The sequence below is a fragment of the Ovis canadensis genome, chromosome 7 (genome assembly GCF_042477335.2).
Source record: "Ovis canadensis isolate MfBH-ARS-UI-01 breed Bighorn chromosome 7, ARS-UI_OviCan_v2, whole genome shotgun sequence".
Lineage (NCBI taxonomy): Eukaryota > Metazoa > Chordata > Mammalia > Artiodactyla > Bovidae > Ovis > Ovis canadensis.
The window spans coordinates 30191088-30217062 of NC_091251.1; the positions used below are offsets into that span (position 1 = coordinate 30191088).

Below are 25975 nucleotides of genomic sequence, written 5' to 3' on the forward strand. Positions count from 1 at the left end.
TTAAAATGGGTTTTATTCCTAAGAAGGAAATATGGCTCTGATCCTACTACTACAGTCTTAACAACTTTCAAATATACAACAGGGTATTACTAACTACAGTTACCAGACTGGACATTGCATCCCCAGGACTTATGTATCTTATAGCTGAAACTGTGCACCATCTTTAAAAGTTTTTTTTAATTGGTATATAGTTGCTTCTCCCGAAGTTTTTGATTCAGTCAGCCTGAGGTAGAGCCTGAGAATTTGAATTCTTAACAAGTTCCCAGATGACATCAATGCTGCTGGTCTGGGCACCACATCTAGAGAATTTGGCCTATACTAAGCTGTCTTTGTTGGGTACAATTCATTGTGATGAGAGACTGTGGTGGTCTACCCTGAATAGTCATTGGAAGGACTGATAGCTCCAATACTTTGGTTACCTGATGCCAAGAGCTGACTCATTGGAAAAGACCCTGATGCTGGGAAAGATTGAGGGCAGGGGGAGAAGGGGGTGACAGAGGATGAGATGGTTGGATGGCATCATTGACTCAAAGGACAGGAGTTTGAGCAAGCTCCGGGAGATGGTGAAGGACAGGGAAGCCTGGCGTGCTGCAGGTCACAAAGAGTCGGGCACAACAGCGACTGAACAACATCTGCAAAAACTCCACTGACCTCTCAGGCTGCCAGGAGCCCCAAGGAGAGCCCTGGGGCACATTCAGGAACTGTGTCTCTGTTAAGCTCCTTGGAGCCTCATGACACTACCCACACCTTGTCAGATGCACATTTAGGCACAGTCTATGGGTTCAGAGCCAGCACTCCCAGTTAGGTGTTTTATTATTTATTCACTTGACAGGAAACATACATTTGGTCATATAAAACACCATGCTACTGGCTTAATTAGTTGCTGTTGTACAACAGAACTCCTTTGGGCATTCAGGAAGCCCCTGCATGGCCAACTGAGGACAGCTCAGTCACTGGAGAGAAGAATCCTGCCCTGAAGAAGAGACCCACTGCCAGGCCCTCTCTGGGCAGCCTCTGTCCCAGAGCCCTGCAGAGCCATTCACACAAGTTGGGCATATTCAAAATAATGGTCATGCTGGGAGGAATGGGTATTCTGAACTAGAAGATGGTCTTAAAACCAGAGCATACCAGGCAATTTATATATATTACAAATATATAAATTAAGAGGTCTACAGGTATACAAAATCTTTCCACGGGGATATTAATTTCATTCAATGTCATGCCAGGTATTTGTCAGAACCTTGAAAACAAAGGCGATGTTCAGTGGAGCTGGTATTAAAATTAGAAGGTATTTATACACAGGCCCTGCTCCTCTCGTGTCCACCATGGAACCCTCTGGTATTGTCCGGGCCTCTGGGCAACCTCAGTACCCCCACAGGTAGCCCATCTGCAGTCTGCATCTTCCGAGAGAGCAGGGGACTCGCTCGGGGGCTCTTCTCCTGCGGCCCCATCTCGGCTTGACGGCGCCTCCGAACCCAGGGGCTGCCAGAGGGAGTGATGCTGCTGTCCGAGGAATAGTCCGTGCACTTGCGGACGATCTCAGGACTAGCGCTTGTGTTCGGCCTCCCTTCTTCGGCCAGTGGGGATTTTCTGGAGACCCCTTTGCGCTGAGCCAAGGGGCTGCTCCAAGGACTTGAGCACGGGGAGGCATTGGGGCTCAGAAAGAGATTCTGGTGGCTGGAAGGGCTGAGCTTGTTGGCAACGGCATGTCGCCGGCCAGCCATAGGGGATGCTGGATTGCTCTCAGGGTCGGAGGAGCTGTTGGCGGAAGACTCGTCCCCCACGTACTGCAGCTCCTCGACTCTCCTGTTGAGGGACTTGCTCAGGTGGACGCTCGAGGTGGGTTCTTCGTCCTGGTTCTTCTCTTTGGATGGTTTCTTTTTGGGTGGCTTCATGCCAATCAGGACAGCTTTCATGCTTTCCCTGCCCTGAGACTCTGTGATCATGAACTCGTGGGCTTTGATGGCTGCTTCCACCTCCTCGAACTCCACAATGGCACACTCTTGGGTCCCCACCTGGCTGTACCGGTTGCTGATCCTGCGGATATCAGGGGGCAGCTCTCGCCCTGGTTTGAGGATTCGCACTGATGAGATGACTCCGAAGGTCCCAAAGAGCTTGAGCAAGTGTTCCATCACCTTCTCCTGAACCCTTCCATTCTTCTGGGGGGTGGCCAGGGCCCACAGCTTGGGGGACAGGTAGAGGTCATAGACCAGGAGCATCTTGCTGGGGAGGTTCTCGTTGGGGAAGAGTGGGACAGGGGTGGTCCTCCTCACCTTCCGGTGGTCCTCGTTCAACTCCAGGGTCACTGAGTACTTTAAGGCGTGAGCTGTGGTCCTCCAGTCCCGGGTAAGGTGTTTCACCTGAAGAACACAGAGCAAATCGGAAATGGTACCTATCGTCCTTGTCCTCCTGGCGCCCTCTATAATCTCCCTCCCTCCTTTCCTTACCCCGGTAACACCAGGATCTGGAATCATACCTGGTGTGTGCAGGCACTCAAAAACCTAGTGAGTGAATGAACACGCTTTAGAGCAGTCATGTCCAACAGATCTTTCTGAGGTGATGGAAATATTCTATTCTGGTGTGAGTGGAGAGGTTAAATCCAAAACAACTCTATCGGATACGAAATTCCAAGGTCCACCTCTGGCTGGCAGTAAGACCTGAAGACTTATTCAGTCTCTCAGTACCTCAACTTTCTCATTTGTAAAATGGAGATATTAATATTGCCTACCTCATAGAACTGTCATAAGAATTAAACGAATAGAGAAATATATACATATCTATACCCAGATACACATTTATATAAAACTTAGGGCAGTGTCCAGCTCACAGAGTATTTGATAAATATTATGTGGTATCCATATTTCAAATATTACATGCTACCATTTTGACAGCATCTGGAGATTTTAACATTTGAATCCTTCTCTGAAGTGGTATTTCTGCAGTTAATACACAGAAGGTGTCAAAAGATCTTTCAGTATCTCCTAAAAACGATGTGGGCTGTTTCAACGAGGAATTAAATCCTACTTGGGTATCAAGGAGAATGATGAAACAGTCCCTCACTCCTCTTCTTTTAGTGGAAATTGTGTGTATCAATGCTACAGCCCAGGGAAGCTATATTTATACTGTAAAACAGTAATTTTCAAGAGGCCCACTTCCGGTAAAGGGAATGCCATGGAGAATGAGTCATCCCAAAGAACCAGCGGAGGTGGGTGGGGTGGGTAACCTGAGCCAGTGCAGAGAGTGGGCAGAGGCACCCTGACTCAAACAGAAACTTCCCGTAATGAAGAAGGGAGGGCTCCCAAACAGGGCAGGTGTGGGAACTGGTGCTGCCAAGCTCCTGTGGAGAGGGTACTGTCCACTGTCCTGCGGCCTCTGGGTGAAACGGCCCAGACTGGGGCTTGGGGTTCGGGAATCACCAGTCACCTACAAACAGACTCAGGGCTGATCACGGTGGCATGAACCAAGGGCAGAGAGAAGCAGATCCAGGCAAAGGGCTGGACTTCAGGTGGACAGCGTCAACGAGGGACCCAGAAAACATGAAGAAAATGACCAAGGGACAGTTCTGGGGCATGGGACACCCACACAGTGGCTCTGTGGGGGTGAAACACAGGGGAGCCTTGTCTGTTGCTGGTCAGGGAGGGAGCACTCAGGAGAGGAGGGGAAGACCAGGCAAGGAGTGTTGGGGGAGGCGAGGGCAACCTGGCCTTAGAGGGCTGCAGAAGCTGCTGGAAGAGCATGCCCAATCCAGAGAGAAGCAGGACCCAGCACCTGCTGCTCAAAGCCAGGAGTCAGGGCCACTAGAAAACCTCCGTTAGGACTGAGCATCCCAAGCCTGGGTCTGTGAGCCTGGAGAAGGAGTGTCCAGGTACAACCTGGGAAGAGGAACCAGGCAGCTGCCATCTTTGTACAATTACTAGAGCTTGGTAAGACTTCCTGAAATTCTGTGATTGCTGTTAGTTACCTTTGTAATGCATGTGCAAGTTAAGTTGCTTCAGTCACGTCTGACTCTTTGCGACCCTATGGACCATAGCCTACCAGGCGCCTCTGTCCATGCGATTCTCCAGACAAAAACACTGGAGCAGGTTGCCATGCCCTCCTCCAGGGGATTTTTCTGACCCAGGGATCAAATCTGCATTTCTTACGTCTCCTGCACTGGCAGGTGGGTTCTTTACCACTAGTGCCACCTGGGAAGCCTCTGCTGCTGCTGCTGCTAAGTCACTTCAGTCGTGTCCGACTGTGTGCGACCCCACAGACGGCAGCCCACCAGGCTCCCCCATCCCTGGGATTCTCCAGGCAAGAACACTGGAGTGGGTTGCCATTTCCTTCTCCAATGCATGAAAGTGAAAAGTGAAAGTGAAGTCGCTTAGTCGTGTCTGACCCTGCCTACCAGGCTCCTCTGTCCATGGGATTTGCCAGGCGAGAGTACTGGAGCAGGGTGCCACTGCCTTCTCTGTGGGAAGCCCCTACCTTTGTCATATATGCTTCCTATTATGATTAGCAGGAAATCTTTTAGAATGAAAAAGGTCCTTGATGTTATTTTGGAGGTGTTGGGGAGTCTGTGTCTATTCTGCAGCCAGTTTTCAACAGAGGAGAACTCTCCTAAACAGATTCAGTTAAGTAGAAGCTTAAAAGTGAAACAAAATACAAGTCAAGTGTGTCGCTAAGTTGTGTCCGACTCTTGCAACCCCATGGACTGCAGCCTGCCAGGGTCCTCTATCTCTGGGATTCTCCTGGCAAGAATACTGGAGTGGGGAGCCAGGTCCTTCTCCAGGGTATCTACCCAACCCAGGAAATGAACACAGGTCTTCTGCATTGCAGGCAGATTCTTTACTGACTGAGCTACGTGGGAAGCATGAAACAAAATTAGGCTCACTTTAAGAGTCCCCGTGGAGGAAAAAAAGGAAGGTACAGGATGAGTCCACTGGTTGGTCCATTTTGGGGTCCCCCACAAACACCTTCCATGTGAGGGCTTGCTCACTGTTCTCTGGACATGTGTGATACTGTGATTTATACTAAGGAATATATTTATCTGGTCTTCATCCCTGGTACTAGCACTGAGTTCCTGAGACCTTTGTAACTTTCTGAGTGATAAGAGCACAGGAAGCAGCTTCCCAGAGGCTTAAGTGGTAAATAATCCACCTGCAATGCAGGAGACTTGGGTTTGATCCCTGGGTCAGGAAGATCCCCTGGAGAAGGAAATGGCAACCCACTCCAGTGTTCTTGCCTGGGAAATCCCATGGATAGAGGAGCCTGGCTACAGTCCACTGGGTCCCAAAAGGGGCAGAAGTGACTCAGTGACTAAACAACCACAGGAGCACAGGAGCATCTTTTGTTCTAATAAGGTGACTCTGGGTGCGCTCTTGGATGGGGTGGGGCTGGTCACCAGAAAGACCAGTCATGATCTGAAGCTTGGAACTTTCAGCCCAGCCTGCCATTCTCCAGAGAGGGGAGAGGGGCAGGAACTGCAGTTATAATTGATCGTGACGACTTGATGAAGGCCCAATAAAAAGTCCAAACACTCAAGGTTTGGAGAGATTCTAGGCTGATGAACACATCCAACCTACTAGGAGGGTGTCATAGCCCCATTCCATGGGGGCAGAAACTCCTACACTCAGGACCCTCCCAGACCCTGCCCTATGTGTCTCTGCATCTGGAGGTTCATCTGTATCCTTTACCTTATTCTTTAATAAACTGGTAAATGTAATTAAGCTTTTTCCTAAGTTCTGTGCACTGTTGTAGCAAATAATCAAAGCCAAAGGGTCATCAGAAACTCTGATTTGTAGCTGGGTTGGACAGAAGTTGTGGATTCTGGGGATGTACTACTTGTGATTGGCACCTGAAGAGGGGTGCAGAATCCTTAACCTGTGGGACCTGATGCCACCTCCAGGTAGATGGTGCCAGAACTGAGTCAGACCACAGGAGATCCAGCTGGTGTTGTGAAATTGCTTAGTGTGGGGAAATCTCCTTCACATCTGGGGGCAGAAGTACTGTGAGGAGTCAGAGTAGGCTTTCCTTCATAGCCTGAAATGCCCCTTCCCTTCTCCTATACCTTGAAAACTCCTACTCATCCTCCAAGATCCTATTTTAATGTCACCAATTCTGGGAAGGCTTCTCAATCTTTCACGTAGGGTTAGCTGTTCTGATCACTTAGCTCCAAACAGTACTTTGTTCTTTCTGTTGCAGGTTCATGGTCTATTGTGATTACACTGATGGCGATCTCTTGATGTGATCTATTGATGGTCATACTGTGATCCTTCACTGGTCTCTCTCTCTGACTGGACTTTGCCAGGGCATGGAGAATGCCATATTCATTCTGTATATCCTATGCCTAACACAGCACTCAGCATATAGAATAAATACATTTGGTGAATGAATAAAGGAAAGAGATCAAGAGAAGAGGGCAGAGAATTCTAACAGGCAAGGCAGAGAAGAACTCTGGGAGGAAAGCCCCCTCCAGGGCTCTCTAACCAAGTACACCGGCAACATAGGCTGGGACCCACTCGTTACACATCCCGTTATGCAACAGGCCACACGGGCTTTTCCATTCTAGTAAATACACTTCCCCCAAGGGAGACACCAAGTTCTTACTCCAACTGGCCTGTCAACTCATCAACAAGTAGGAAAGGCACAACCCAGCTGCTGGATCTATACAGCAGAGAAATAGATGAGGATGTTGGCATTACACAGCAAAGGTGGCTGGAGTCTTGGAGAAGGCCTATCTCCCAGAGCTCCCTGAACCTCTTATTTACTCAATTCCACAAAGGAAAAGCTTAGATTTTATACATTTCTAGGCTTGGTAGCTGAAGCTCCAATACTTTGGCCACCTGATGCGAAAAGGCAAATCATTGGAAAAGCCCCTGATGCTGGGAAAGATTGAAGGCAAAGGTGAAGGGGGCGGCAGAGGATGAGATGGTTAGATAGCATCACCGACTCAATGGATATGAACTTGTGCAACCTCCAGGAGACAGCGAAGGACAGGGAAGCCTGGCATGCTGCAGTCCACAGGGTTGCAAAGAGTCAGACAAACTTAGCGACTGAACAACAAGGCCTGGTAGGGGTCTCTCAAGGCCTCTGAGCACCCCCTATCCTGGCAAAGCATCCTCCCAGCCACCCACTTGCCCAGCAAGAGTCCTTGAACTTTGCTAAGAACAAGGAATGTCATGTCATAACTGCTACCAGCTGGGATTTGTCTCAGTACCCAGGACTCTTTCAATAGTGTAGGAGGACATTCTTTTCATTTATTTATTTGGTTGTGTAGGCTCTTAGTTGCAGAGCACAGGCTTAGTCGCCCAATGGCGAGTGGGATCTGAGTTCCCCAACCGGGAATTGAACCTGTGTCCCCTGTAATGGAAGGCAGATTCTTAACCACTGGACCACCAGGGTAGTTTCTGGGAGGACATTCTTAATAATGATCATAAATCCCTTCTCTTGTTCATTTTTTCCCTCCTTTTTCAGGGCTCAGAGGAAATAAAAAGTTGTTAGTTATCAGGTTTCAAGGGGGTAAAAAATATTTAGAACCACAACCCACAGCACCCCTGAAATCCTCAGAGCAGCTTCTGAGAATGAAGCCTCACCTTTTTGAAGGAGGTGAGCAGCTTGACACTCACATATCCCAGCTTGTTCCTCCTCACGTGCTTGAGCAGGAAGGCGTCTTTCTCCAGGTTTTCATCAGAAAAGTAGAATTCGATCTGGTCCACCAGCTTCTTGATTAGCTCCTCGTCCGGGGGCTGCCACTCCTGCTCCAGGTCGTCACGCTCATTCTCGCCCCCGCTCGTCGTGGCACCACTGAGACCAGAAGGGGACATGAAATGTTAGGGGTTGAACTCTAATCTCCCCAAGTTTCCTACGTGGAAGTCTCAAGCCCCGATATGTCAGAGTGTGATGATATTTGGGAAGAACGTCTTGCAGATGTAATGAAAGGATGAGATCATACTAGAGCTGGGGGGTGGGCCCATTCCACTCACAGAGCAGGGAGAATACCATGTGGGGATGAATGAAGGCAGAGGTCACGGAGTGTCTAAGATCGCCAGCAAACCACCACAAGTTAGGGGACAGGCCTGCACAGACCCTTCCCAGCACTTCAAGAGGTAGTGAGCCCCCGCTGACATCTTGACCTTGGACTGCCAGCCTCCAGAACTCTGAAGCAATACACTTCTGCTCTTCTAAGCCACGCAGTTTGTGGCTCTTGGTTAGAGCGGCTGCAGGAAACCATAATGGCTCATATCTGAACTGGACTCCTCAGAGGTGAGAATCACATGGCCACAAGGGGATAGTTTGCCCCTAACTAGCTAAGAAATCAAGTTTTTGTTTAACCATCTATTAACATTTATGTTGCTCTGCCGTTGACAGCATGCTTTTCATACACCCTCCTTATTCTTCCCTCCCCACTCTACCCCACAAATTCCTATTTCTAGAAGACTGTTTAGCAGAGTGACTAAGAGCCCTGGGGTTCTAGAGTTAGGCTGCCTGAGTTTGAATCCTGACACCAACATTTATTAGCTGAGTCAACTTAGGCAAGGAACTCCACTGCCACACCTCAGTACTTATGAGCTGTAAATCGGGATTCACGATTGTCACTTTCTCGATAGGATTGTACGAAGATTAATTAATTTGTGGAAATATCTATGGATACCCTGACAGCTCAGTAAGTGATACATTCATTTATTCATTCGTAAGTGCAGATAAAGGATTAAAACTCAAATTTTCTGTCTCCAAAGTCAGCTCAGATGATACCTTCCATATTTTGTTGGGAATCTGGAAACTGCATGGAATCTGGAAACAATCTCATTCACTGGGGCCCCTTTAAATGAATCCCCTTCCCCAGCAGCTCCACCTGGACACACTTCCTCTCTCTCTCTCCCAGAATATTAGGAAAGGAGGACTAGGCAAAGAAGTATTGGGGCAAAGCTTTTTTAAGAAGGCCAATATTTCATGAAGAGACTACAAAATCTTTGTAATATTTTAAGGAACTTCCGATTATCCATATCATAGTTGACACCATTATTATAAGTTATCAAAAGTGAGTTCTCTTTTGTATATTTAATTACCAAATTATATATTATATAAACACTGTATTTATAATTCAATACAAAGGACTGGTTAAAAATCACTTCCAGAGAAAAGAAAAAGAACTGCTCTCCTTTGTGGCAGCTTGATGTCTAGTAACATTAACCATCAGACCCAGGACTTCTGTCAACATCTTCTGAGCAGAGAGAGCATCTCTTGGGATGGAGGGACATGCCTAATCCCCCCAATCATCCTAGTCTTTCTAAAGCACTCAAGGCGCTTCCAGTGTGTTGGGAGAACTTGCCAGGCTCCCCAAAGGGCTCGGTGGGCGCATGCATGCTCAGTCACTCAGTCATGTCCGACTCTTTGTGACCCCGTGGACTGTAGCCTGCAAGGTTCCTCTGTCCATGGGATTTTCCAGGCAAGAATACTGGAGTGGGTTGCCATTTCCTTCTCCAAAAGGGCTTAGAGAGTTCAAATAAATAATCAACCAATTGAAAATGGGGCTCGTAAAGTAAAAGAATCTATGAAGGTTACAGTTGATAGTCAAAAAAGATTCATACACATAAGTCCTTCAACTTCAGTAAAATTTTCACTGGCTCACAATCTTAAAAAGAAAAGGAACTGTATAAGAGTCAAAATAAGACCAAAAATCAAATATTCTGGCAGGAGAGGAAAAAACTAAATAAATCTATCTTAATTTTTCAAATTCAGAAATTATATTCAGCTTAAATAACAGACATTGGTTGATTTGAAAAACAAAGTGTTTTATTTATTTGCCTGTAGATAGTTTGGAAGTGGTTTTTTAAAATACCTTACTGATGTCACAAGACAAATGTGTACCTTTGTAAAGGGTAAAAAAAAACAGAGAGACCAACTTTAAGAGTATGTTTTTTAGAAAGGCTTTTTAAAAATGTGATGATAAACTAGGAGCATACACTAAGGCAGCCCATTAGAGACAACAGGTCAACGGCAACTTAAGCAGATAAGCTGAATATTTCAGAAGTCCTAAAGGGCACCTGGGGTAGACACCAGTCTGACTCACCTGACATTTAACAGCAAACTCTTTCTCACTTACCCTCCTGTACTATGGAGGCTATAAAAACTAAATGCTTACTTTCCCGTCTCTCTTACACATGGCAGCCATTTGTCATGTTATGGCCAATAACATACCAGTCAACATCTCTTGGCCTTGTTCCTTCCCCTTTTATCTGTTTTGAGTGTGGATGTAATGGTTGGAGCAATAGCAGCAATTTTCCTACCATAAGGAAAAGGCCAAGAGAATCAGCTTGGTCTGGTTTATTTTCATTATTGGTTTTCTGACATTACCAAGTTACTGAACCAACTGATATAACTAACTACTTGCAGAACTATTATTATAAGAGAAAGATAAAATTCTGTTTAATTCACTTGTTAGTTGGGTTTTCTCCTATTACGGCCAAATCCTAGGATAGTAAACAACACTGAGAAAAGAGGTCTTCAAAACATGCCACAGGAAAAGTATCAGTGGGACAAAGAAATGAAAAAGGTAATGCAAGATGGAAAGATAAATTTTCATTTAAGAGAAAGTTCATGCCCTAGACAATAGTTAAAATAGAGGTTGAATATACCAGGTAAAATAACTACAAACGCATAGGAAATTCTAGGCCCAGCTGGCAAGAGTGACAATAAGCAGCAGGAAACGTGGTGATGTGTGCGGTAACGACCAGCGAGGAGTTCTGGGTGGACTCAGGGGTATGAGCAAAATGATCAAAGTTATGACAAATGGCTAATATCAGAGGTGACCAGACCACCAAAAGGACCCACAGACCAAGAAGTCCTACTCCTAGACCAGAGCAGTTGATGCTGCTGCTAAGTCACTTCAGTCATGTCCGACTCTATGTGACCCCATAGACGGCAGCCCACCAGGCTCCCCCATCCCTGGGATTCTCCAGGGAAGAACACTGGAGTGGGTTGCCATTTCCTTCTCCAATGCATGAAAGTGAAAAGTGAAAGTGAAGTCGCTCAGTCTTGTCTGACTCATAGTGACCCCATGGACTGCAGCCCACCAGACTCCTCCATCCATGGGAATTTCCAGGCAAGAGTACTGGAGTGGGGTGCCATTGCTATCACTAATCAAATAAAACACAGCAAACAAAACAGAATGGAAGGAAGGTGATGCACCTTCTCCGTTTCCTCAGTGCCTAAGCTAGATCTTCCCATTCTTCCCAAGGTCACTATTCCCATGGGAAGACTTTATTCTCTGCAGATGATTCTACCTCCAACTTGACTGAGAAAACAAAATTCATCCAGATTGCCCAGGCCTTCCTCAAGCTTATCTGCATGTCTGGACATCCACCATAGAGCAAAATTCATTTGCTCTATCCGGGTGCCTTTTCTCCATTTTAGTCTCCCACCCCCAGCTATAGAATGGGACACAGTTGGTCACCTTCTTCTTGACAGTCTCCCTCCGGACTTATATTATATGAGTTGTCCTTTTCTAGTTTTTCTCCCCATTTGACTGCCCTTTCAGGTTTATCTTTCTCCTCCCATTTCTAAATGCAGGTATTCCCCGAGAATCTTTCCTTGGTTCTTTATCTCCTGGCGATCTCCACACTTTAGCTGCTAGTTGGGTCATCTGATTCATCTCTGCCTCTCCTCCCACCCCTCCATCCTGCTCTCACTCAAGTCCACTCCTCAATTCCCAACTGCCGGCCAGATGTTTCCATGTGGATAGGCTGATATTGCTTCAGTATCAATATACCCAGAATCAAACTGTCACCTTCTGCAGAACTCAGCCTCAGGTAGGACTGAGCCGAGGCCTGCTCACCAGGAGACATTTTACATGGGCAGCTCATCTTATTTTCACACAGTCTCTCAGTAAATAATCCATAATGTATTGGGAGGGACTCCTGGGTTATTGGCACCTGGTGAGCAAGTAACCCAGAGCAGGTGGGCAGTACTGGGAGGCGATAAAAAAAAATCCCTCTATGAGTGCAGAGGTGAGCTGCTTGTACTCAGAGGACCCCTCCCTCTGCATGGGTGCTGTCAGGAGCAACTGTGCGTCTCCAAGGGGAATCAAGGAAGAGCAGGAAGGCCTAGTTTAAATATGGGAGCCTGCTGCACTGTCTCCTGGTTCTTGTGACAGCCTTTGAACACAAAAGACCATGTATCCTTCACAAACATTAAAGAAGTTTATAGTCTTTATATACAAACACTGGCAACTTTTTTTAATCATTGTGCAATGATCCTGTAGTAACCACGTATCTTCCCTCCCAAACTGTCCCACCGCTTGCCCTATACTCTCTTCTCTGTGCTTAGACTCAAAACCTAAAATGCATTTTTCAGCCTTCTCTTTTGCCCCCAGATTGAGTCGTTATCAAGTGTTGATTTTATTCTGCAGTGTCTCCCATCTGTTCTCTCTTTTTCATTCCAACTGTTCTCGTTACTTTTCCTTTGGACCCTATTAATAGCTTATAAAAAATAATTCTTATAATTAAAGTAATACATATATATAGAAAAAATCAAAATAGTAGAGAACCTGGAGAGAAAGCAACAATCTCCCACTCCACCCCTTCCTAGATGCAACCTGTGTTCAACCATTTAATTTCTAAAGAGCTCCTTATAGTTTTCTAAGTTCACAGCCCTACATACCACTTGGCAATTTCCAAAGTTCTCTATTCACGTCCTATTATACAAAATAAGGATTTCAGGGGGTCAAATTTTATGCTATTTTTGGTTTTTTCTATTAGCCTTCCCTGTGCTTTATACTTAAATTACTTAAAGTATATAAATACTTTATAATATACTTAAAATTCTGTTTCTTATTCCACCAACATTGAAAACTATTTCTCAATTCCTCATAACATACAATGTGCACATTATTATCTCTCCTTTTCCTTCATCTCTTCTTACATTTCCAACTTCCCAAATTTTATCAGATGTGCCTTTATTTCCTAGCGTCATGGTTCTTAATATTTACTGTCTCTTCCACAACTACTATTGCATGCTTTGTCTATAGTCAGTAAACACTTAAAAGTCAACCAGTTGTAGGTTACTATTAATATTATGACTACATAAACACTGGTCACCACAGGGAGAAGGCATTTGCTAAGATTACACTTCTTTTCTTAAAATACTGTTAGCTGGCTGACTACTTGGGTTCATCCTCCACATCTATTATTTTCGCTCATATTTTGTCTTTGAATGTATATCAAAGACATGCTAAGAGATTTCTTTGACATTATTTTCTAACCTTTTCCAATGAATTTTAAAATTTCAGTAATTATTTAGTCTTTAAAAATGTTTTTTATTTCTTCAGGCTGTTCCTTTTGAAGAGCATCCTGTTTTTACATGTATGTCTTATTTCTCTTTTTTAAATTGGAGTATAACTGCTTTACAGTGTTGTGCTGGTTTCTGCTGTAGAACAAGGTGAACCAGCCATATGTAAACATATATCCCCTCCCTCTGGGGTTTCCCTCCCACCCTCTCCCCAACTCACCCTTGCAGGCCATCTCAGAGCACCGAGCTGAGCTGTCTGTGCTATACAGCAGCTTCCCATTCACTATCTATTTTACACACGGTCCTGTTGCTGTTTCATGGATACATATCTTAAATTCTCTCAGGGCACTAACTGGAGTATATGTCATTTTTAAGTTTCCTTTGTTTCAACAGTGTTGCCTCTATATCCCCTGGGGTCAGTTTTTCCATTTAATTTTCATGTCATTGATTTCCTTCACATGACAGGTATACAAGTCATCTTTCTCTTTTAAAGAGTTTTTCTAAATGAACTTATTTTAGAATAGTTTAGATTAGAATTTAGAAAACTGGTGAAAATAGCATAGAATTCCCATATATCCAACACCAGAATTCTCCTATTTTTATCTTGCATTAGTATGGTACCGTTAATGAACTAGTATTGATACATTATAATTAAAGTCCATACTTTATTCAAATTTCCTTAGTTTTTACCGGATATCCTTTTTCTGTTTCAAGATTTCATCCCATGCTACATTTAATGACTGTGACTCTTTTCTCTTGGTTATGACACTTTCTCAGACTTTTCTTGCTTTTGATGTCCTTGACAATGTTGAGGAGTATTGGTCAGGTATATTGTAGAATGTCCCTCAATTCAGATTTGTCTGATATTTTTCTCATGCTTAGACCAGGGACATGAGTTTTTGGGAAGAGGACCACAGATGTAAATTTCCATTCTTATCACGTCATATGGTACATACTGTCAACATGACTGATTATGTGGATGCTGACCCTGATCACCTGGTTGATATAAGTATTTGTCAGGTGACTCCATGGTAAAATGACTCCTTTTTCTCCCTTCCCATACTGTACACCTTGGAAAGAAGTCCACATATAAGGAGTATGGAACTATGGTTCCATAGCCATTCATTTTGAAGAATGAAGGCCTGAGATGTGAGGCTCCTCTTGCTGTATACTCCTGTTACTTTTCTTCCGTAGCTGGCTCTACATATGTGAGTGGGGCATGCCAAATGGCAGACTTTGCTTCGGAGTGAGCAGGAAGGGAATCATTAAGTAGGAGCCTTATAACAGGTGCCAGCTCTATCTTAGCAGCCCTAGATCACCACGTAGTTCATTCAATTACTTTAGAAAATTATCCGGTTTCTTTTTCCCTGGGAAGTAAAGGGCAGGTTGCTTGCTATCTCTCACTGACAAGCGGAGAGACTGGGCAACGGTTCTAAAGGAAGAATTTCAATTACCTCTCAGATATCAGCATCCCTTTTCACTGTTGTATCCTCTGCACAGTTACCTACAACAGCCTTTCTAGGCTCCTGCCACCTCCTGTTGTCTTTTGGGCTACAGTCTCTTCTATTTTGTGTTTTATTATACGTTTTCAAGACCAGGTATAAAATACCACTGCTCTGCATTAATACTAATAATTTTTCTATTTCTTATTAAGTAAGAGCACAAATCCTTAGCTCTTTATTCAGATGCACTTAGAATCTGGCTATAGCCAGCTTCCAAATTTACTTCTGTCTACTTTCATGCAGATCCTTTGAAGCAAATAAAAGACTTATAGTTCCCTGTAAGTAGCACAAGCTTTCTGGACTCTATGCCTTTGTGCATGCAGCTCCTATCTCCTTGAATACCCCTCTCTCGCAGGTCTGAATCCTAGCCACACATCAAGATCCATCTCAAATACAACTCTCCCAGGAAGAAAACAATTTTAGCTTCTCCAAGTACTTGTGTCTACTTGTATTAGAGCTACTTGGGTGCATATATTAGTGTCCTGAGCTCTAAGTTCTGGGATGGCAGGATTCATACTGATTTTTCTCGTTCTACCCACAGTCTTGAACATAGCAGAAATTTATCATCACCAAGGTAAGATGAATTGTTTTTGTATGGGCAAATCACTTATCAGGATACTTTTAGAGATAAAGTATGGTTCCTAGTGAATATGTCATTAGTGGATTTCACTGTGAAAAAGTTTTATGCTTACGTTATTGTTTTGCTTTAAATAAAGCATTATAAATTGGGAGCTGTGATGAGTTCTTATATTATGACTGTAAACCTGCTAGAAATGGAAACAAAGCATAGAAATAAAGGATACATTTTAAACAGATAACTGGGCTGCACAGACCAGTGGTGAAATATGTATTATATTTGTAAATTATTTGGAGGAACAACCCTGGGGGCTTAGATGGTAAAGAATCTGCCTGCAATGCGGGAGACCAGGGTTTGATCCTGGGGTTGGGAAGATCCACTGGAGATGGAAAGGCTCCATGCTATGTATGGCTGGCCCATGGGTTCCTACATATTTATTACAGAGATCAAGACCTTCCTTCCTCTCTAATCCTGTCTTCTGCTGTACTGTTCTGGTGTATTTCCTAGGGCCTAGGAAAAGTATAGCCAGTGAATGTCTCTCCATGTCTAAATAATGGTTTGTGGTGCGGAGCAGAGACAATGTATACAAAGTACATGGTTACAACCTTGGCACACAATTGGCATTAATAAAAGCTTCTATTAACATCACCCAGAACAAGGGAAAAGAGCCTTGTGCAATGGCCCTGAAACATCACACAGAGAAAGAAACCTAGACGTCTTTGTTTGTTAAATGAAGGGCAAGTATGCTCAGTGGTTTTATTATTCATACTGCTATTTAGTATTATATTTTAAATCCTTTTTACATACTGTTCAGTTCAGTTCAGTTCAGTCGCTCAGTCGTGTCCGACTCTTTGTGACCCCATGAATCGCAGCACGCCAGGCCTCTCTGTCCATCACCAACTCCCAGAGTTCACTCAGACTCACATCCATCAAGTCAGTGATACCATCCAGCCATCTCATCCTCTGTCGTCCCCTTCTCCTCCTGCCCCCAATCCCTCCCAGCATCAGAGTCTTTTCTAATGAGTCAACTCTTTGCATGAGGTGGCCAAAGTACTGGAGTTTCAGCTTCAGCATCATTCCTTCCAAAGAAATCCCAGGGCTGATCTCCTTCAGAATGGACTGGTTGGATCTCCTTGCAGTCCAAGGGACTCTCAAGAGTCTTCTCCAACACCACAGTTCAAAAGCATCAATTCTTCGGCGCTCAGCCTTCTTCACAGTCCAACTCTCACATCCATACATGACCACAGGAAAAACCATAGCCTTAACTACATTGACCTTAGTCGGCAAAGTAATGTCTCTGCTTTTGAATATACTATCTAGGTTGGTCATAACTTTTCTTCCAAGGAGTAAGCGTCTTTTAATTTCATGGCTGCAGTCACCATCTGCAGTGATTTTGGAGCCCCCCACAAAAAAGTCTGACACTGTTTCCCCATCTACTTCCCATAAAGTGATGGGACCAGATGCCATGATCTTCGTTTTCTGAATGTTGAGCTTTAGGCAAACTTTTTCACTCTCCTCTTTCACTTCCATCAAGAGGCTTTTTAGTTCCTCTTCACTTTCTGCCATAAGGGTGGTGTCATCTGCATTTCTGAGGTTATTGATATTTCTCCCGGCAATCTTGATTCCAGCTTGTGCTTCTTCCAGCCCAGTGTTTCTCATGATGTACTCTGCATATAAGTTAAATAAGCAGGGTGACAATATACAGCCTTGACGTACTCCTTTTCCTATTTGGAACCAGTCTGTTGTTCCATGACCAGTTCTAACTGCTGCTTCTGACCTGCATACAGATTTCTCGAGAGGCAGGTCAGGTGGTCTGGTATTCCCATCTCTTTCAGAATTTTCCACAGTTTATTGTGATCCACACAGTCAAAGGCTTTGGCATAATCAATAAAGCAGAAATAGATGTTTTTTCTGGAACTCTCTTGCTTTTTCCATGATCCAGCAGATGTTGGCAATTTGATCTCTGGTTCCTTTGCCTTTTCTAAAACCAGCTTGAACATCAGGGAGTTCATGGTTCACGTATTGCTAAAGCCTGGCTTGGAGAATTTTGAGCATTACTTTACTAGCGTGTGAGATGCGTGCAATTGTGCAGTAGTTTGAGCATTCTTTGGCATTGCCTTTCTTTGGGATTGGGATGAAAACTGACCTTTTCCAGTCCTGTGGCCACTGATGAGTTTTCCAAATTTGCTGGCATATTGAGTGCAGCACTTTCACAGCATCATCTTTCAGGATTTGAAACAGCTCAACTGGAATTCCATCACCTCAACTAGCTTTGTTCATAGCAATGCTTTCCAAGGCCCACTTGACTTCACATTCCAGGATGTCTGGCTCTAGATGAGTGATCACACCATCATGATTATCTGGGTCGTGAAGATCTTTTTTGTACAGTTCTTCTGTGTATTCTTGCCACCTCTTCTTAATATCTTCTGCTTCTGTTAGGTCCATACCATTTCTGTCCTTTATCGAGCCCATCTTTGCATGAAATATTCCCTTAGTATCTCTAATTTTTTTGAAGAGATCTCTAGTCTTTCCCATTCTGTTGTTTTCCTCTGTTTCTTTGCATTGATCGCTGAAGAAGGCTTTCTTATTTCTTCTTGCAAGACAATGCAAATAAGTAAATGTTATGTTATCAAGAATCAGATTTTCAGTATTAAAAAAACAAAAGAAATAAAGCAAAAACCCTGAAATGTTAAATCTGAATTGGAGTTATCAATAAAATCTTTTTTGTTAAAAATATATTTCCTAGCTATATTGAAAGGACTTGAAAGTAATGATGCCCCAGTAGATTAGCACTTTTAATTCCAAGCCTTGGTTTCTAAATACCTCCCACCTAGTATTTGAAAAACAGGGATTCCTGTGGAAATGGATACATATCATGACAAAAGTATAAATTAAGCCTGGAATATCTAGTATCAGAAAGCAAAGAAGACACAGAGATGGCTGACAGGCACATTAAAAAATGCTCAGCATCACTACAGGGACATACAAATCAAAACCACAATAAGATATTACCTAACAGCTGTCATAATGGCTATTATCAAAAAGACAACAAATAACAAGTGTTGGCAAGGATACGCAGAAAAAGGAACCCTCGTGCACCACTGACGGGAAGGTAAGTTGGTACAGCCACTATGGAAAACAAGATGGAGAGTCCTCAAAAAATAAAAATAGAACTACCATATGACCTAGCAATTCTACTCCTGAGTATTTATTTGAAGAAAATGAAAATATTAATTATAAAAGATATATCCACCTCTATGTTCACTACAGCATAATTTAAAATAGCCAAGATATGGAAGCAACCTAAGTATCCATAAACAGATGAACAGATAAAGAAGATGAGGAATACACACACACAGAGGAATATTGTTCTGTCACTAAAAAAAAAAAAAGAATAAAATCTTCTCACTTGCAACATGAATGGAACTAGAGGGTATTATGCTAAATGAAATAAGTCAGACACAGAACGACACACACTGTATGATTTCACTTATATGTAGAAGCTAAAACACAAGGGAACAGACAGAACAGAACAAAACAGATTCAGAGAACAAACGGATGGCTGCAGGGGAGGGGGCAGAGAAGGAGAGAAACGGGTGAGGAAGATGAAGAGGTACAAACTTTCAGCTGCAAAATAAATGAGTCACGGGTATGAAATGTCCAGCATGGGGAATATAGTTAATAATTATGTAATATTTTTGTTTGGTAAGAGATGATAACTAGACTTAAGTGGTGATCATTTGAAATGTTCAGAAGCATTGAATCACTATAATCACTGTGTAACAGCGAATAACATAGTGTTGGAGGTTAATTATACTTCAAAAACAAGCTAACAAAGTCAGAAAAAGAAATTAGACTTGTGGTTACCAGGGGCAGAGGACGGGTGAGAGAAGGGGGAATTGGATGAAGGTGGTCAAAAGATAATAAACTTCCAGTTATAAGATAAATAAGTACGAGAGATCTAATGTACAACATGATAAATATAATTAACACTGCTGTATGTTACATATGAAACATGTTAAGAAAGTCAAGCCTAAGAGTTCTCATCACAAGGAAAAAATTATTTTCTATTTCTTTAATTTTGTATCTATATGAGATGATGGATATTCACTAGACTTACTGTGGTAATCATTTCACGATGTAAGCAAGTCAAACCATTATTTTGTACACCTTATACAATGCTGTAGTTGATTATATCTCAATGAAACTGGAAGAAAATAAAAATAAACTTAAATAAACTTTAAATAAAATAAATGATGGGGGAAATAAGCTGAGGGGGGAAAAGGAAAGGAAGTGCTCATTTCTGCTTGCCTCTTTTTCTTGTTTGTTTGTTTTTTAATTGCAGGATAATTGCTTTAAAATGTTGTGCTGGTTTCTGCCATACAACAACACAAATCAGCCATAAGTATATGTCTCCTCCCTCTTGAACCTCCCTCCCACGTCCCCATCTGCTTGCCTCTTTAAGAGGAACACTTGTTCAATCCCAGATGATCCGGAAGAGCTCTATTTTACATAAGAATGTCAGCTAATAAATGTACCAAGAATAATAAAATAAGAAAATCATCAATGTGTAATTTCCAATGAGCTGACTCAAGTAAGTAAGCATTGATCATCAGTGGATGCTAACAGCATTAGGTGAAAAGTCAAAGAAAATTCACAGGAAGCCCAGATGCTGTTAATCACAATGGAGGGATCACCTTAATCAAGAAGTCATTTAGCATCACAAATGCTGGATGCTGCCTGTGGTCATAGGACAAGTTCATGGTAATGCCCATAAGTTGTCTTTGCCAAAATGTTTAACTGAATCTAACCAATCCTTTAGCACTAACTTGAGCTCATGGGAAACACATGGTACAAAGGAGCAAGTTAAGCTAGAGGATGAGAACATAACCAGACCAGTTCAAACAGTGAAACAGTCATCAAGGCACCTGGGCTCTTATTTCCAAAATAGGAAACCATTTTAAAAAGTGGAGATGCTCTAGATTAAAAGATTCTAAAAAGAGATAATAGGCGACTGTTTTGATCTGGCTTGTGTTCTGGTTTGAAGAAGAAAAGAGCAGCTGTAAAATGTAATGTGGGACAATTAGGGAAAACATGAATATGGAACTTGGCTATCAGATTATTTTAGGGATTATATTTAGGGTAGTTATGAAGCTGAAGCTCTAATACTTTGGCCACCTGATGCAAAGGGCCAACCCAGTGGAAAAGATCCTGGTGCTGGGAAAGATTAAGGGCAGGAGGAGAAGTGGGTGACAGAGGATGAGATGGTTGGATGGCATCACCGACTCAATGGACGTGAGTTTGAGCAAGCACCGGGAAATAGCGAAAGACAGGAAGGACAGGGAAGCCTGGTATGCTGCAGTCCATGGGGTCTCAAAGAGTCAGACATGACTGAGGGACTGAATAACAACAAAAATGGTTAATTTTCTTAGTTGCAATAGCAGTATCATGATTTTATAGGAAAATGTCATTATTAAAAGCTACAAAATGAAGTACTTAGGGGATAAATCTTGTGTACAACGTAATTCCAAATAGTTTAGGGAAAAATCACACACATTATATATCCATCAAACAAATATGGCAAAATACTTACAACTGTTTAATTTAGATGGTAGATATACAAATGCTCACATTACTTCTCTTTCACATTTATGTCTGATTTTTCTATGTTAAAAAGGTGAGAATAAGAGAAAAGACACTTTTTTAGTAAGCAAGGTGAGGGGTAAGACTAGTGAACATTTGGGGGTTATACAGATTTTTCCTTAATTCCATTTTTCCCCTGTTCCCCAGGGATAAGTCAGGTACTGGGCTAGGTATTGGGGATATGAAGAAGATTAAGACAAAGTTGCTACCTTCAAAGACCTCACTGTCTAGAAGAGGAGAAACACACAACTATCTCAACTTCCTGGAGTGACTGTGATGAGAGAGACCCTCATTCATTCAACAGATATTTACCGAGCACCCACTAGGTGCCAGGTGCTGTGCTGGGGAGCTAAGGATACAGTGATAACAAGGTCAATGTGGTTCCTGAATTCATGGAGCTCATATTCTTAAGAGGGGGACAAAATCAGCACTGTGGTGTGTACAGAGTGCTAAACAACACAAAGAAGAGAACACAAACTCGGCTTTGGGGTAGGGACTGAGGATGGTGGGGATGATGCAAAGTCTTAAGGTGACTAGAAATTAATCAGAGGGATCAGAGGTGGGAGTGCAAAGATACATGGACACAAAACAGCACCCCGTGTTCAGGGCTCTGGAGGGGCTCAGCACTGGGGAGCAGGAATTGTTAAAACAGGCAGAGAAGGAAGCAATAGGTTGAGGGATGATGTGGGTGGATGCCTACCTCAACCAGCAGGTTTAGGAACCTGGGCTTTTTCCTGCAGGCTCTGGGAGCCCAGAAGTATTCATAAAGGGCAGTGGCGGCTGCTGTGCCAGGCTGGCCCAAACAGGGAACAGCGTGGTTCCTATTCTTGGCTGCACTCTCCTTGTGCTCTCGTGTTTGCCCGCTGGGCTCTGTCAGTTCCACCACCCTGAAGAGCCCCAGGGATCATCTGGGGGCAACTCTATGCCAGCGGCCAGCAGGAGGGTTCAGGCTGAATACTCCACGACACTCCAGCCCCTGGAGCTGGGATAGAGGATGGCTCTGGAGGGAGAGCGTTAGGGGTGAGGATAAGAAGCCCCTGCCCCCTGAAAGAAGGGCCCATGTTCTCCTAGGGCTCCCTAGGGAAATAAGGAGTGCTTTGATCCCTGCTAACGGTACAGTCTCAACGTGCAGTCCCCAGGATATGTAACAGCTCTTTGCCACAGTCATAGGCAAATAAAGGCGGCAGAATAAGTCACTCTGGGCTATTTGACACAAACTCTGAAATGATTTTGACTAGGCAGCTGCCTTTTTAAGACTGTGAGATGTCAGTGACTCATTATTTTTATACTCTCAATACTCAGCATGGGGACTTCCGTGGTGGTTCAGTGGTTAGGACTCTGCACTTTCACAGCAGGGGGCCCAGGTTCAACCCCAGCTCAGGGAACTAAGATCCCGCATGCTGCAATCAAAAAAATAGGGGAAAAAAACCAACAACTCAGGACAGAGCTGAGCGAATGATTAAATCAGACTTTACAGTTAAGTACTGATATTATGTACTTATCTCTTGTGTCATCTGCTATGGCCCAGCTTTCCTGCACTAAACAGCTGGGCTGGACTTTCCTCCTAGAATACCTCTGAACAGCCCTGAAACTCTGAGTCCTTAAACCCAGATCTCTTCCACTAGGAAAACATCAGGTTGTGAAAGGGAATAGTTCTGGCCCCTGTATTCTTAAACCCTTGATTACTCTCCCAATGAAGTAAACATGTGCCTGCCAGGGAATGATGCTGCAGAGCTCTGACAGCTCAAAGTGTGTGCACTGAGTCCCTGAAGAAAGAGGGCTCTTAAGAAGTGCCTCGTGGAATTTCCCAGAATTTACAAGTTCTAGCACTGTCCTACCCTCATTTCTATGGATGCTCCACACTGCATCTCCTTTCAACAGCAGTTACAAAAACCACAGTCCTGAAAGGCCTGGATGTTAATGGACACAAAACTAAGGTCTCTGGCTGATAACAGAGATGAGGGCCCAGAGGGGAGGTTAGACAGGTGGTTTCTTGAGCTAGACTGACCACCCATTACTCAGGAACCCCACGCCACGGCAGCAAGATGATGATGCAAGCTTAGAAATCTGCAGAAGGTGAATGAAAACGGGAATCCCCCAGCAGGGCAGGATGAAGCAGCTTGCCCTGAACTGATCCCAAATCGGGGCACGTGAGCTCTCTACACCATGAAATCAACTGTCCTCGGATCTCCCAGCAGCAAGTGTCAACTCTGCCTGGCCTGCCCACCCCCACCCCCAGCCCCATTCGGACTGAGAAGCACACAGGGCAACGGTAGCAGTGAAGGCTAGGTGGGACCACTCTCCTGGGGAGGTGGGGCGGCTCCGGAAGTGAAGGCTGGGCTGGGTTAGCTTTTTTGGAGGGTCTTTGGTTGAACTCAGCAGGCAAGCAGAGTCTCCTCTGGAGAGAAGATGGCGAGGCTGGCCAGGAAGGACGTTCCCCGGGTCCCAGAGCATGCCCACGTCCAGGCCCCTCAGATCCCCGCCGCCAGCCCGGGGAGTCTTGGTAGGATTCCCGGAATGCGGACCCGGGCACCGACGACCGCCCAGAGCCGCTTCCGACTCCGCGGGACGGCCCGGGGCAGCGCCCGGGCCGACGACCCGCCGTGCCCGCGGAGTTGTGGCCCCCCAACTCGGCTTCGGCCAGGACTCGGGGTCGGCGGCTGCCACCCGGGCCCGGGCCGCGCCTACCTGTGCCCGCGGCTCGGCTCCTCCTCGCTGGCGCTGCCCCAGCCCGGACTGAGGTACCGAGCCGGGTCCCCGGCGCCCCGCGCCTCCGCCCCCTCCTCCTCGTCCTCCGGCTCCTCCACGTCCTCGGCCTCCTGGATGGCGACGCGGATCTGCACCGCGGTCTCGGGCCCTGGCAGAGTCTCCTCGCCGCGCTGGGCCATGGCTCGCGGGCCGGCCGGGACTGCGGCGCGGCCGCCTCCCCGCGCCGCCGACAGGCCGAGCCAGCCGGGCGGCGGCTAATGCGACGAGGGGCGGGGGCGGCGCGAGCGCTCGGCCGGGGAAGGACGGGGGTCGCGGCGCCCCGCCCCGCGCCGCAGCCGCCACCCCGTGCGCCCGCGCAGGCGGGGCCGCGCAGCGGAAGGCGCGCTGCTCTGCTGTCCTCCCGCAGGGGGCTGTCCGGGACCGGTCCGCAGACCCCCGATCCTCACAGTGCGCGCCCGCGGCTGGCGCGGCCCAAGCCCGCGAGGACGTGCCGGGGCTCCCTCCTCCCGCCCGCTCCTTTCCAGGCTGCCCGGAGGAGGGGAGGGGCGCGGCACATCTGACTTCACAGTTTGTGGGTGAATCTGAGGGTGGCAGGCACAGAGAGGAGCTTAAGGGGCTGCTGTGCTTGCTGCGCGTCACCCCGTCTGCCTCGCACAGACGACTGAAGTCTCCACCTTAGGTCTCTTTGGCATAACTACCCTACACTGTGCGTCCTGTGAAGTCAGGGACTTGGCTCTGGCGGTGCTCCGGTGCAGTGGTGCCCGGAGTGTGGTCCACAGACTAACACCTTGAGCTTTACCTGATTAGGAAGCTATCAGCATGATTCAGAATTTTGTGTTTTATCAAGCCCTCCAAGTGACGTTGAAATTCACTAAAGTTTGAAATCCACTGCCCTATATATGCCTCTTAGAATATGCCCTGCACATAGCTAGTAAGCGTCCAAATATTTGTTGAATGAATAAATGAAGCTATTGAAATGCCAGTATGGTCGAAACCCTGCCACTTTTTCACCTTTAGCTTACGCTGAATTTTATCTCCACCCTTCAAATGTGACCCAGAATCTAGGGACAGGGCCATAGCTATGCATAAAACTTCAATCTGCTTTCACAAAGCTCTTGATTGAGTGACTTATGCATAATCTGTTGTGTTAATTTGCCACAGTAGGGCTTCAAAAGAATACCTTTTGACTCACGAAATGGGGGCTTGGAAAGCAGCATCCTTGAAAAAGAACACCATGCAGGAGGCTCTTGGCATCTGAGCTGGGCCAGGAGAGACCTGGGGCTTCCCTGTGGTTCAGCTGGTAAAGAATCTGCCAGAAATGCGCGAGACCTGGGTTTGATCCCTGGCTTGGGAAGATCCCCTGGAGAAGGGAAAGGTTACCCACTTCAGGCTACCCAGTATTCTGGCCTGGAGAATTCCGTGGACTACTTTGCAGCTTTCACTGTCAGGAGAGACCCAGGGGTGCAATAGAACAGCTGCTCAAGATCTGACTGGAATCTGCATCCCTTTCTTTTTCAGATCTCTCTTTTAAATTTTATTTTTTTTAACTTTTTATTCTGTATTGGGGTATAGCCGATTAACAATGTTGTGAGTTTCAGGTGAGCAGCAAAGGGACTCAGCCATACATATACATGTATCCATTCTCCCCCAAACTCTCCTCCCATCCAGGCTGCCACATAATATTGGGGAAAGTTCCCTGTGTTATACAGTAGGTAGATCCTTGTTGGTCATCCATTTTAAATACAGCAGTGTGTACAGGCAACCATAAATTCATTCTCTGAGAGTCTGTTTCTATTTTGGAGGTAAATTCATTCATATCATTTCTTTGTAGATACCACATATAAGGGGCATCATATGATATTTCTCCTCTCTCTGACTTATTTCACTCAGTATGACAATGTCTGTTGTTGTTCAGTTGCCCAGTCGTGTTCGACTCTTTGCAACCCCATAGACTGCAGCACGCCAGGCCTCCTTGTCCCTCACCATCTCCCGAAGTTTGCCCAAGTTCATGTCCATTCCATCTGTGATGCCATCCAACCCTCCTTTCCTCTGACGCCCTCTTCTTCTGCCCTCGATCTTTCCCAGTATCAGGGAATTTTCCAATGAGTCGACTGTTCACATCAGATGACCAAAATGCTTGGAGCTTCAGCTTCAACATTATCAGTTCTTCCAATGAGTATTCAGGGTTGACTTCTGAGGATTGACTGGTTTGATGTCCTTGCTGATGATGTCTAGGTCCATCCATGTTGCTGCAAATGACTTTATTTTGTTCTTTTTA

At 45.1% G+C, this 25975-nt stretch overlaps 1 protein-coding gene across 1 annotated transcript; it reads right to left on the reverse strand.

Annotated features, from left to right (window-relative positions):
- Positions 1–801: 801 nt before the first annotated feature.
- Positions 802–24224, reverse strand: LARP6 (La ribonucleoprotein 6, translational regulator). The gene is made up of 3 exons (XM_069597674.1): positions 23677–24224; positions 7575–7785; positions 802–2360 (listed from the first exon to the last, which is right to left on the reverse strand). Exons 1-3 carry the CDS (start codon positions 23874–23876, stop codon positions 1293–1295), a joined length of 1479 nt encoding a protein of 492 aa, XP_069453775.1. The 5' UTR covers positions 23877–24224; the 3' UTR covers positions 802–1292.
- Between the last annotated feature and the right edge of the window lie 1751 nt (positions 24225–25975).